The sequence below is a fragment of the Leucoraja erinacea genome, chromosome 20, assembly GCF_028641065.1.
Source record: "Leucoraja erinacea ecotype New England chromosome 20, Leri_hhj_1, whole genome shotgun sequence".
NCBI lineage: Eukaryota > Metazoa > Chordata > Chondrichthyes > Rajiformes > Rajidae > Leucoraja > Leucoraja erinaceus.
In genome coordinates, this window is record NC_073396.1 from 32,120,915 (window position 1) to 32,133,104 (window position 12,190).

General features: G+C 41.7%; 1 protein-coding gene across 1 annotated transcript in view; it reads right to left on the reverse strand.

Annotated features, from left to right (window-relative positions):
• The window catches only part of mapk8ip3 (mitogen-activated protein kinase 8 interacting protein 3), a 166,619-nt gene that overhangs the window by 68,172 nt on the left and 86,257 nt on the right, over positions 1-12,190 (reverse strand). The window contains 4 exon segments of the mRNA XM_055651804.1: positions 3,453-3,583; positions 6,180-6,246; positions 7,602-7,754; positions 9,153-9,210. Coding sequence (XP_055507779.1) covers positions 3,453-3,583; positions 6,180-6,246; positions 7,602-7,754; positions 9,153-9,210 — 409 coding nt within the window.

Consider the following 12,190-nt stretch of genomic DNA (forward strand, 5'->3'; position numbering starts at 1 on the left):
AGATGTACACCATATGGAGAAAGCCAAGAGACTCATTCCATGCATGGCTTCTATGGAATAGCCACACCAATGCATGAGAGGCCTGCCTGCCATTGATGTGAATAAACCATGTTCAGCAGAGCAGATCTAAGAGAAGTCAAGGTCTCTTCAGATTACTAAACCTATCCTTCAGGAAGATTAACTCTTCCTGCAATTTAAACTCTTCCTGCATTTTCAAGTTTTATTTTGAATGGTTCTATTAAGATACCTCAAAATATTAGTTTATACTCTGGTGGAGAAATTCTTCCTAAAACCCCATCTAAAATGTGGGTATCTTTTCTGCTTTTCTGCTTTTCCAGATAGCTTTGGATATATATTCACAATTTAACCACCGAGATCCAATAAAAGGGTCTTGATACAAAATGTCACTTATCCATGTTCTCCAGAGATGCTGCCTGGCCAGCTGGGTCACTCCTGCACTTTGTGTCTTTTTTTTGTAAACCAGTATCTGCAGTTCCTAGTCCCTACAATATTTTTAACAATTTTGCTTTGTCCATCTTTTTGACCTTGGAGATCAAAGTTTTCCAACTTTTCTTTATAGCTCATGGCATTTGCAATTAGAATCAATCCAAAAGATCTTTTTTTAAATCATTTTGAATGGAGATTTCAGTGCTGTGGCAACCGAATGTCAATAATTTCCTACTAATGAAGTACAATCTGTGCTCTGTAACTGCCAGGGATTTGGACTGCATGGTCTTACGAAAAATATCTAAACACATTGGCTTTCTTCATTGCTTGTCACACTGTTTGGACATTGAAAACGATGATCCGTTCATTATGCTTTGGCTTTTTCTGGCAATTCAATAAACTTATGTCTATCCTTAAATCAGTGGTTGATACTTTGTCTTGGCAATTGCAATGACCATTAATCTATAATTCCTGCTGTTCCATTGCCCTCCCTTTCTTTGTCAGCATTTACATTTTACTTTGACAACCAGTTCATTGATGTATTAGACACAGCAAGATTCAAGAACCAACCTGTAGGGTCTAACTCAATTCTTTCCCATACTAGGATTATTAATCTCATCTCAGATATATCCTTCTTTTTCCATTAACCAAATTGGCTTCCAATTATATATCCTAAATTGAATTGTTTTTTGGTCTAATAAGTAATTTTTCACATAATATATTGTCAAAAGCCTTCTCTATGTAGCTGGTAAACTAGTGGTTTACTGTATTTGCATCATTCTAAAGATTTTAATCAGCCATCAAACAATTCCCCTTTCTGTTTTTACCGCTATCCACCTGATTTACTCAACGTAAATTTATTCCAATGTAAATTTATCTGGGAGAAATTATCTTAGTTTGGATAAAAATGGATATTAAAAAAAATTGAGGTTGAACATTTCATAGATATATATATATATATATAGACACACACATATATATATATATATACACACATATACACACATACATACACATATATATATATATATACACACACACATATACATACACACACACACACACACACACACACATTATATATATATATATATATTTTTTTTTTATATTCATTTTTATCCAAACTGAGATAATCTCTCCCAGATAATTTCTCCTGAATTAGGTTTCATTCATTTAAATGTTTCCCTTTCAAAGTCAACCATGGCTCCAAGTTGGTCAGAGAAGCAGCAGTTCCACAATTTTTATATTGTAGGTGTTAGAATCATTCAAAATCAGTCTTCCCTGCATCATTCTCAAAGGAATTTACAAGACATCAATGGTGTGCTGAAAATATGCTGAAAGTATACAGTTAATATCCTAAATGTCAACACTTCACACTTGCTCGGGTTAAAATTTATCTGCCATTTATTAGCCCATTTCTGTAGTTGATCTATATCCCACTAACAGCCTTCCCACACCCATGTCCACGTCATTTATATTAATCACAAACAACAGATCCATGTGGAACTCCACTGGTCACAGATCTCCAGCCAGAATAACACCCTCCCAGCACAACCCTGTCTTCTATGAGTAAGCCAGTTAAGAATCCAAATAACCGGGTCGTCGTGGATCCTAATCATCACCATGCACCTTAATCTTCTTCATTAGCCTTTCACCTTACCAAATGCCTCATTAAATACCATGTAGACAATATCCACCATCCTGCCCTTATCGATCACCTTCGTCACCTTCCTCTGTGTCTTATTTGCCAGTTATCTTCCAAATGAGAGTAATTCCTATCCCAATGTATCCTCTCCAATAGTTTCCCAAACAATGGCATGAGGCCTACAATTTCCTGGATTATCTCTACTTCCCTTCTGAAAGTGGGAAAAAAATTGGCTTCTCTGCAGCCCTCCGAAATCTCACCTTTGGCTAGAGAAGATACAAACATCTTCATCAAGGGTCCCGCAATCTCATATCTTGCCTCTCTCAACAACCTGACATAAATCTTATCAGATCTTGGGGATTCAACCACTTTAGACAATAGGTACAGAAGTAGGCCATTTGGCCCTTCGAGCCAGCACCGCCATTCAATGTGATCATGGCTGATCATCCGCAATCAGTACCCCGTTCCTGCCTTCTCCCCATATCCCCTGACTCTGCTATTAAGAGCCCTATCTAGCTCTCTCTTGAAAGTATCCAGAGAACCGGCCTCCATCGCCCTCTGAGGCAGAGAATTTCAAGAGGCCCAACAGCACTTCTTTCTTGATCTCAATCTGCCTTTGCATATCAGTATTCCCCACACTGGTCTCACAGTCCTCCAGGTCCTTGATGAATACAAATGTTTAGTACTCATTGAGTATCTCGCCTAAATCCCCCGACTCCAAGCACAATTTCCCTCCTTTATCCTTGAGTAGCCTTACCTGGTTACCCTTTTGCTTTTACCCTCTTGTCTTAAGGCAATAAATAACCTTGGGAACTTCCTTAATCACAGTCATCATGACATTGCATGGCCACTAATCGCCTGTTTGAGCTCTTTCTCACTTGCTTTATTTTCATTAAAGGACTTGCCTGTTTTCATCTTTCAAAGCCCAACATGCGCTTCACTTTTCCTTTCAGACCAAATTGTCATCACCCTTGTTGCCTTACCTTGCCTCCTTTCTGGAAACATGCCGGCCCTGAACTCAGATCAGCTTCTCAGGGGAAATTAGGCCAATAAATCTTGATTGTGACTGCAACACCCACAACCCATCAATAAAACGTCAATGGCAAAAATCAATGCCAAAAAAAAAAATGGTGTGATTAAAAACATGCCTAGACAGGAATATTAATAACTTTGTTGGCAAATTATGAATGAGATTTGTCATATATCAGCTGGGCTCGGGCATGCATTGTTCCATTTTATCTTCAATAGTCAAAATAAAGAGATCATAGAGAATGCCGGGGCACATATCATGTAACCCACCACTGAGACTTGGTAAAATATGTTTCTCTAGACAGTACTGAATGCTGATGTGCTTTCCCACCTGATCATTTCAATCCACCTGACAGCCTCCTGCAGCTCCATCAGCCTCTCCTTGTATTGGTTGCGTTCCATGAGCACCCGTGCCATCTCCACGCGGGTGAAGCGACGCCTCTGTGCCACCTGTACATCGTCCTGTGGGTAACGACAGCACTGCTTCACCACAACAGATAAAAAACAGCAGCCTGATGTACTTCAGCGCAGCAGCAAAGCAGCAGCACACAGCCACCAACACGGATCACAGAGGCATTTTATAATCAGTCTGTAACTCTAACAGGATACAACGTCACGACACAACATGCTTGCTTGAATTAATCTCTTTGTTATCATTGCCCCCAAGTCTCCTTCTGCCACTGGAAGAAACAATAGGTGTTCTCCTCCCACGCCCTTGACAAGCCGTCTAGACTAAAGTGCAGTAAAATGGCCAGAAGGCAAGTGTTAGCAACCATGTCCAATTCACTTTCTGATATTCTCCTTGTCCCTGGGTGCCTTCATTTGGCAGCAGAACCCCAGGGAGTCCTGTTGTTTTTAATCCTGTACATCATCGCCGTCTCACCTTTATATTGTCTTCCTTCAGAAGCAACACTGGGGAAAATCGGTCGCTGCAACCCCAGTGATTTATAGGAGAAATACCACAGTGCAACTGATTAGATTAAAGGTAGTGATTAGCACACAGGCAAGTGGTCACACTGACCTGTAACACATTTATTTTAAAGATTCCTGAATAAGATGTTGATGAACAAATGTACAAGCTTGATTTTCAAAGAGAATAATGTAAACAGAGGATAAATATGATTTGCTTGACAGCATTATACTTTTGATACCAATGGTTATATGCATCAAGCACGGCTGGGTCGCCTGGGTGAGGGTGTCTGATGTTGAAAGACCCGAAACACCCAATGACCCCAGGTTACATCACTGATGATGTGTTCAGGAGCATCTATAGATGTTTTTTCCATCAATGCATCAACACAGAATACTACAGACAGCGGGAGGAGCAGACATGTGAATAAAGTGCCTAAAGGTTTAAGTGTAACAGAGTTAATGTAGTGGGGGATTTTACCTGCCAATATTGATTGGAATTGCCTCGGTGGCTTCGATGAGGCAGAATTAGTTAAGAGCGTTCAAAGAACTTAAATTAATACGTAGGAATTCCAACGAATTCCGTTTAAGCTCAATTTTGGAAATGAAGCAGGTGAGATTGTGGAAGTGTCAATGGGGAATATTTGGGGAACAGAAACATAATAGTAACCCTGTTAAGCTGCAGCAAGTAAGAATTTCATTGTTCCATCGTTCCATATGAAACTCTCTCTTGAATCTCCCACACAATCTCTCTCTCCCTCTGATTCCGTGGGTATCAAAGCAGTCGTAAAAACAGAAAATGTTCCCTCTCAAGTTAAAGTCTTGAATTGGGAAAGGAGTGATTTCCGCAGCATAAGAGAGGACCTGGTGAAAGTAGATTGGGGGCAGATGCGTACTGATAAAACAACAACTGACAAGTGGGACTTTTAAAACAAAGGTAGAATAGAGGTCAGGGCAACTTTATCTGGAGATGGTAACGGACGAAGGAGGCAACCCACATCATCACGGGCCCACACCACCCTGGCCACTCTCTCATTTCACTCCTACCATTGGGAAGAAGGTAGAGGAGTTTGAAATCTGTGACCTGGTTCAGGAACAGCTTTTTCCAACAACCATCAGACTATTGTTAACTACAAACATCAATTAAACTTCAAACTGAACTGTTTGGGTTGCACTGGAGAATTTGGGCTGTTATTCTGTTTTGTGCTCTAATGGGTGATTTTATTTATTAAATGTTTTAGTTAGTTTATTATCTTATCTATCGAGTACTGTTGAGCTGCTGTAAGTAAGAATTTCATTGCTCCATTTTATGACAATTAAACGCTTATTAACTCTTGGCTGACGAAAGACTCGTTAGGGGAAAAGGAAACATCACTATCTTCTGCTCATGTGCCTGGCCCCAGCTCCAATCCGTGCCATTTCTTCACCATTCCCCTGAGCTCCCCGCCTCTGATGCTGAGCAGTCTGTCTTCAACAGAGGCCTCACTTGCATCTCAACGAGTTCTGAGCCCACCAAGATGTTCTCTCCTTCCATCATCTCTGCCTCTGTGCCCATTTCCTTGGCATGGAATCCACACTCCCACACCACCACTGACAACTCTTTCTCCTGCCTCCAACACTCCTCTTCCTCTCAGATACCTCCCCTTGACCTTTTACCTTCTCTCGACTTCTTCCATTTATAACAGTCGATGCGACTTCTCCACTCCCTTCACCCACTCTTTCCCGCCTTCCCGCTCCGAATGCACAGATCCTCAGTCCTTCCGCACCAATCCTGATCTTCTCATTAAAGTGGTGCTCTAGCGGACTAACTCTATCTTGCAGAGACCAGGCGGCAGCTTTCCATTCTCAAATCTCCTCGATGAAATGTCAATTCCTGGGGGCCCCTGGCGATGACAGCTCAAGACGGACGTATTGAGAATGAGCCGAGCGTGAGAGCAGTAAGTGCGCACCACTTCCCAAACTACCCACCGACCCGTCTACCAAGCCCCTCATGCCAGTCTGTGGTTTGCATGTTGCCATGATCATACACTAATAATCCATAGAACTGGAGTGGAAGCTTTAGGAAAATTAAGGTTCTTCTTTTTGCCATTGTAGCCTCAAATCACACTCATTGACCGAACAACAAAGATACATAATTTTGAATACTTACGCTCACTTCCTCCAGCTCTTCTTTGCCCTCCTTATTATTCATGGCAACAATAGCTTCCGATTTCACCCTAGAATTGCGGGGGGGACAAAACGTACCTTACTTAGCAGGTGGGAAGGGCTTGACCAATTGCAAGAAACATTATTGACATAATTAACACAAAATGCTGAAGTAACTCAGCATTACTCCAGCATTTTGTGTCTATCTTCAGTGTAAACCAGCATCTGCAGTTCCTTCCTACAAACTTGACTTACAAGTGTTTGGCCTGGACAGTGAAGGAAAAGTCATGACTCGTCATCAGTGTCCAAGACTATGCCAGTTACAAAATACACATTTTATTATTGACACATCATACAATATATTCGTCCAGCTCAAAAAGAGTTAACATCGGAATTAAAGTGAACTTTTAAAATAACCCTGGGACAGGCAAGATGCCTGTGATGTGAAGCCTGGGTTGATGCTGAAATTATCCCCTAAACCCCCAAAATTCCATATAAATTACATCTGAAAATGAGTTAAAACATTTGTCCCCTCAGAAACTTTGAGGAACAATTGAGCAGGAACAGTTAGAGGTAAACGCAGTTCAACTACTGAATTACATTAATTCATAAGGGTGATTTTAACATGTGGCCCCTGGCATTAATAGGTTCACAATGGTTCTGTCGTCTTATAACAAAGTAACGAGTGCCATTCTGGATTGTTTGGTGTGCCCGAAATGCTGCCATTTTCAAGTTCTTTCTTAAATGGAATCTGACTGCTGTTTCGACTCGGCACCACATGGAGAAAGTGTCAGGTATTTGCATTTCAGCCGATGAACAACATGCCTGTTGATTCCACAATAACAAGCCCCCAAAACCTCTGCTATGTTGCCAGTGCCAGCATTGTTCCCATCTCCTGACCCAAAATATCAGAGTCCTGGGTGCCAGTGCAAACAATGCAAAGAGGACATCTGGAGATTAAATGTCATAATTTCCAGCAGCTTTGCACTGAAGTGCCATTTAAAATCACATATTCACGTCTGTAGGGTGGGTTCTCAACACTCTCGGTCAATGCTACGACACAATTTCAGCATAATTTTTTAAGTAATGTTTCTTACATAACAAAAAGAAAACATAAACTCAGATAATATTTAAATCTGGAACCTTAGGTTGCTGAGAACTGGGAGATGACGTTTAATTCAGTCACTTGGAACATGCTGCAAGTGCAGGATACTTATGAAAACAGTAGAGGTTAATTGGGACTAATAACATTAACATTCCTGCAACATCATCAGCTGTGTGCCTCACTGGGCCCTCTTGAATGAGCCAGCTGCCAGGGGAAGCTTCATTATTAAACTGTGCGCCCATAACACACACAGATGATGCACAACTGATCTTCCTGCCGCAATGGACAGGATCAATAATAGATCCTACTGCGCCATCTTACCGTTTCAGCTCTTCCTCCAGTTCCTTCATCCGGTTCTCAACCTTGGCCTTGGCTTGTTTGACGGTCTCGAGTTCCCCTTTCAGCACCTCCTGTTCACTTGATAACTCGTCCACCTTTGCAATCAGATCATCCTTCACAATATTCAGGGCATTCCTTGAAAGCAGTCAAGGTCACAGTGAGATCACATTCAGTTGAAGTGACCGGAATTCCAAAACTTCTCATCTTCATTCAGGTGAAGAAGATTAATTGCCAATAATCATACAGTGAGGAGCATGTACGAGTGCACATTATCGTATCTCATAGTCACAACATTACACAGACAACAATGGTCAGTTCTGGCATAAGATTCAGCTCCACACTCCTGCATAGTTGACCCAAGGAGCAGCATAGTTCTTTGTTACTATCTATGCTGCAGTTCTGAAAATTCAACAACCATTAAAGAGCAAGTCAGGTGCAGCTTTTTGAGTGCAATCTCATGACTGAATTCATGAGCCCTTTCCTTTCACCTTGTCCTGCCATTTCCTACTTCCTTAGTATTTCACGTTCCACATAGGTTTATAATAAGCTGAGCTACCCTTCTGAAATGTCACATCACTTTTTGTTGCATTCGCTTTCAAATTGATTCTTAACCCTTTCAACGCCTCTCCTCTCCCCTATGAGGATTGCTAACTGCACACAAATGATGCACATTTGAGTTGGTAATAATTTCGCAAATTAACTTAAATCAGAGCATTGTGTTCTATCTACACAGAACATTCAGAATGTTCTTAAATCAGTCCAAAGTGAACTGGAACTGATTCACACATTCCAATGAAAGCAGAGCAGGTTTGTTTTGCTATTATACCGGGGTGGGAGGGTAGTTCACACTCAGAGGCAAGGCAAAAGTTTTAAAAGTTTAGTTTAGTGATACAACGTGGAAACAGGCCCTTCGGCCCACCGACTCCACGCTAAACAGTGATCACCGGTACACCCGCACTATCCTACACACTAGGGACAATTGACAGAAGCCAATTAACCTACAAACCTGCTAGCCTTTAGAGTGAGGGTGGAAACTGGAGCACATGTGAAAACCCAGGTGAAAACAGAAAGAAAGTGCAAACTCCATACAGACAGCACCCTTGTTCAGGATCGAACCGGTGGTCAGGATTGAACCCAGGTCTCTGGTGCTGTGAGGCAGCAACTCTAACACTGCTCCATGTGCCACCCTCCAAGTAGAAAGTATTAGGCTCCATTATACACTCTCATTTTGTTTGTGCATTGCATCCGGCAGATTCTTTGTGCAAATGACAAACAAGAGTGAATCACTTCCCAATCTCAATTCAACAAAATCTAATTTAAATTATCCAGTTCCTCAAACTAAATCATTCTAATACAGTATAGCAAGTGTTAATTTAATTTCAATGTGAAGTAAACAACTTTGCATTAGAAGTTGCCTGAGTTACCAGAGTCCATAGTCTATTCCAGCAAGTAGCAACACAACCATTTATATTTTTCAGCTTGCCGGACTTTGTCTACACATGCGTAACCCCAACAGTAAATTACAGCCCTTACTTGGTTTCCAAGAGCTGAGTGTTCTCCATGATGAGATTTTCAACTTCCTTTCCCATTCCTGGAAGAGGCACAAGTTGTTTCCATTCAATATCAATGTAGGTTCCTCACATTATTAAGACACAGCATGAACATGTACAAACACATCTATATGCACGCGCGCGCACACACACGCACACACGCACACACGCACACACGCACACACACACACACAAAGATGGCCATTTCAGCCATCTTTATCTTGCGGGTTTTCACACAACTTGCATTGAAGCAGAATAGATGACGTGTGAAATCCCTCACACTTCACACAAATAAGCACAGCCATACACCAGGTGCTACTGTGAAGCGCGTGAGTGGAACATGTAGACCTGATCGCCGATGAACCTCAGAAAGCACATGCACCCCAGTGATTCCACCAACCTCTCGGTCAATTATTCCATGAGATCCTAGCAGTCTTTTAACCAGCTGCTCGAACCTCACGTTCCTCAACTTGACAGGGTTTGAATCCGATTCAGTAACAAAAGCCTGATTCAATTGTGATCTACATTCAGTTTTCTAAAATCTACACTCCATCCAACCAACTGTGTTTCATGGTTCAGCGGCCAATAACAGACCTCACAATCAGTGATTCGGAGGTGCCTGCCCTGGTAGACTATTATTTTTAAAACTTTCTATCACTAGATGAGACTTTTGCTATTATTCTAGTCTGTTATATGGTTGCTCCAAACCTGCAAACCCAGACATTAATAACATACGAAACAGAGGCTTACTGACCAGCAATGAGAACTTATGCTTATACACAGCTTTTAAATATTAACAAGAAAAGCTGCTGAATGAGGAAGTAACAAATAACGAATGGCAATCAAAAGTTGGGTTGAGGAGTTGGGTTTGAAGTTCGATAAAGAAGACAAAAGTAGAGAGATTTAGGGAGGATTTTTTTTTAGCTGAAGCCCTTGTTTCCAATGTTAAAATTCAGAGGGCAACATTGAAAAACTGGAGTAACTATAAATCCAATGCACCTTCAGACAATCTAAAACGACAGGAAGCAGCATCACCCTTTATTTATTAACCCAGTCCATCTGGGAAGACACCCAACTGTCTCTTCACTGACTCATTGAAAGGATGGGAGGGAGGGTCGACAGAGCTTGTGGACCCCAACAGGAGCCATCAAACATTTTAACAGATGGAGAGTGATCAGCTGAGGGGACATTTTGGTTTATCGTGTCCCAAAGCATTACCTTGCCTCTGCCCTCATCTTCAATGAAAGTCTAGCCTGAAGTTCACCTTCCTGCCGGAGCTTATTTGTGGCTGGCCCTGATTGGTCCTGGTCTTTTCTCGCCTCCAGCTCTTAACTCCTGCCTCCTATTTCCAGTCTGAAGAAAGGTCCCGAACCAAAATGTCACTAATTTCCTTTCTCCACAGATGCTGCCTGATCTGCTGAGTTACTCCATCTGAGATTAAAAGTACAGAATTTTAGAGCAAAGATTCCAGAGATAGGACTGAGTGAGAATGAAGAGATTTTAAAACCACCCGCAAATCTTTCTTAAACCCTTTATTCAAAACTCATCTAACATTCATTCTAGTAACCCCAAGATGCACGGCAAGTGGAACATGGGGTCTGGAGATAACTTTGGAACTCACTACGAGTTTAGTGGTTGGGGAGCAACTTCAGATGATCTTGTGAGAGTAAAGGCAAACATGGTCATAGAAACACAGAAAATAGGTGCAGGAGGAGGCCATTCGGCCCTTCGAGCCAGCACCGTCATTCATTGTGATCATGGCGCACAATCTAAACCTGGGTCGTTATTTATTCTATAACAACAATTGTCATTTTGTGTAACAGTCCTCAATGTTTGAGATAATGACGAGATATTATTTGTATCCTATGTTTACCACTGGCCACAGAAACTCTGCCTGTTTTAGTGAAAGGATCAGAGGGAATATCCAACCACTGACTTGTAGAAAATCTCAACTGATGACTTGCTGTATCTCTTGCTCAGACTGCACTAACACCAACGCTCAAGTAAAAAAATCTCCATTTGAGGGAGAAAAAAAAGAAAAATAACACCGTACAAAGTAATTTTCAATGGTCCTTTAATGCTCAATTATCACCATTAAGGTGTTTGATCTCCTTTAATTCTGGGCTAGATACAACTAAATATATTTCCTTTAATAGATGTACAAATAATTCCTAATCTTTCCCCCTGACCTCTTCACCTCACATTACTGTCTGCTTATTATATCTTCTATCAACGTTAAAATAGTTGGCATTCCTTCAGAGTGCAAAATATGTTGCCCTATACTCTGTAATTCCCACATTTCCAGCTTGCCAAAGATCTGATACAGCTAGCAGAGAGATCTCCCATTAATAATAAGTAAGAAAAACTCAAAAGGCTGGAGTAACTCAGCGAGCCAGGCAGCATCTCTGGAGAAAAGGAATAGGTGACATTTTGGGTAATAAGCCGAGGCTCACATAGGATTTAAAACCATGGGTTGGATTTTGTGGGGAAATTTCTCTGCATAAGTGTCAGTATGTTCAGGGTTTCTGGATGGATTGGATGGATTCGAGGGGGGAGGTAAAGGGACAGGTCCTGCGGTTGCAAGGGAAAGTACCTGGGGAGGGGGTGGTACGGGTGGGAAGGGAAGAATTGACCAGGGAGTTGTGGAGGGAACGGTCTCTGCGGAAACCAGGAAGGGGAGGGGATGGGAAGATGTGGCCAGTAGTGGGATCCCGTTGGAATTCTAGTCAAGCCTTACTGAGAAAGCCATGTTACTAAATACAATATTCTCTGCTGAAACATCAGCCAAATGACTTTAAGTTACTTTAAATAAAATACTTGAAGAATGGGCCTGACCAAGAAAACAGCAACTTCAGTCGTGGCTACTGATGCTCCTGCAGCCTTGCATCCCTTCAATGTGTCTATTTCAAGGGAGCAATGCATGGTGACACCAAAGAAGTTCTGAAAATTCCCACCTTAACCAGGATCCTCTTGCACAATGGGGGGGAAAGAACACTGGGCCTGATGACTGGGGCTTAGGCA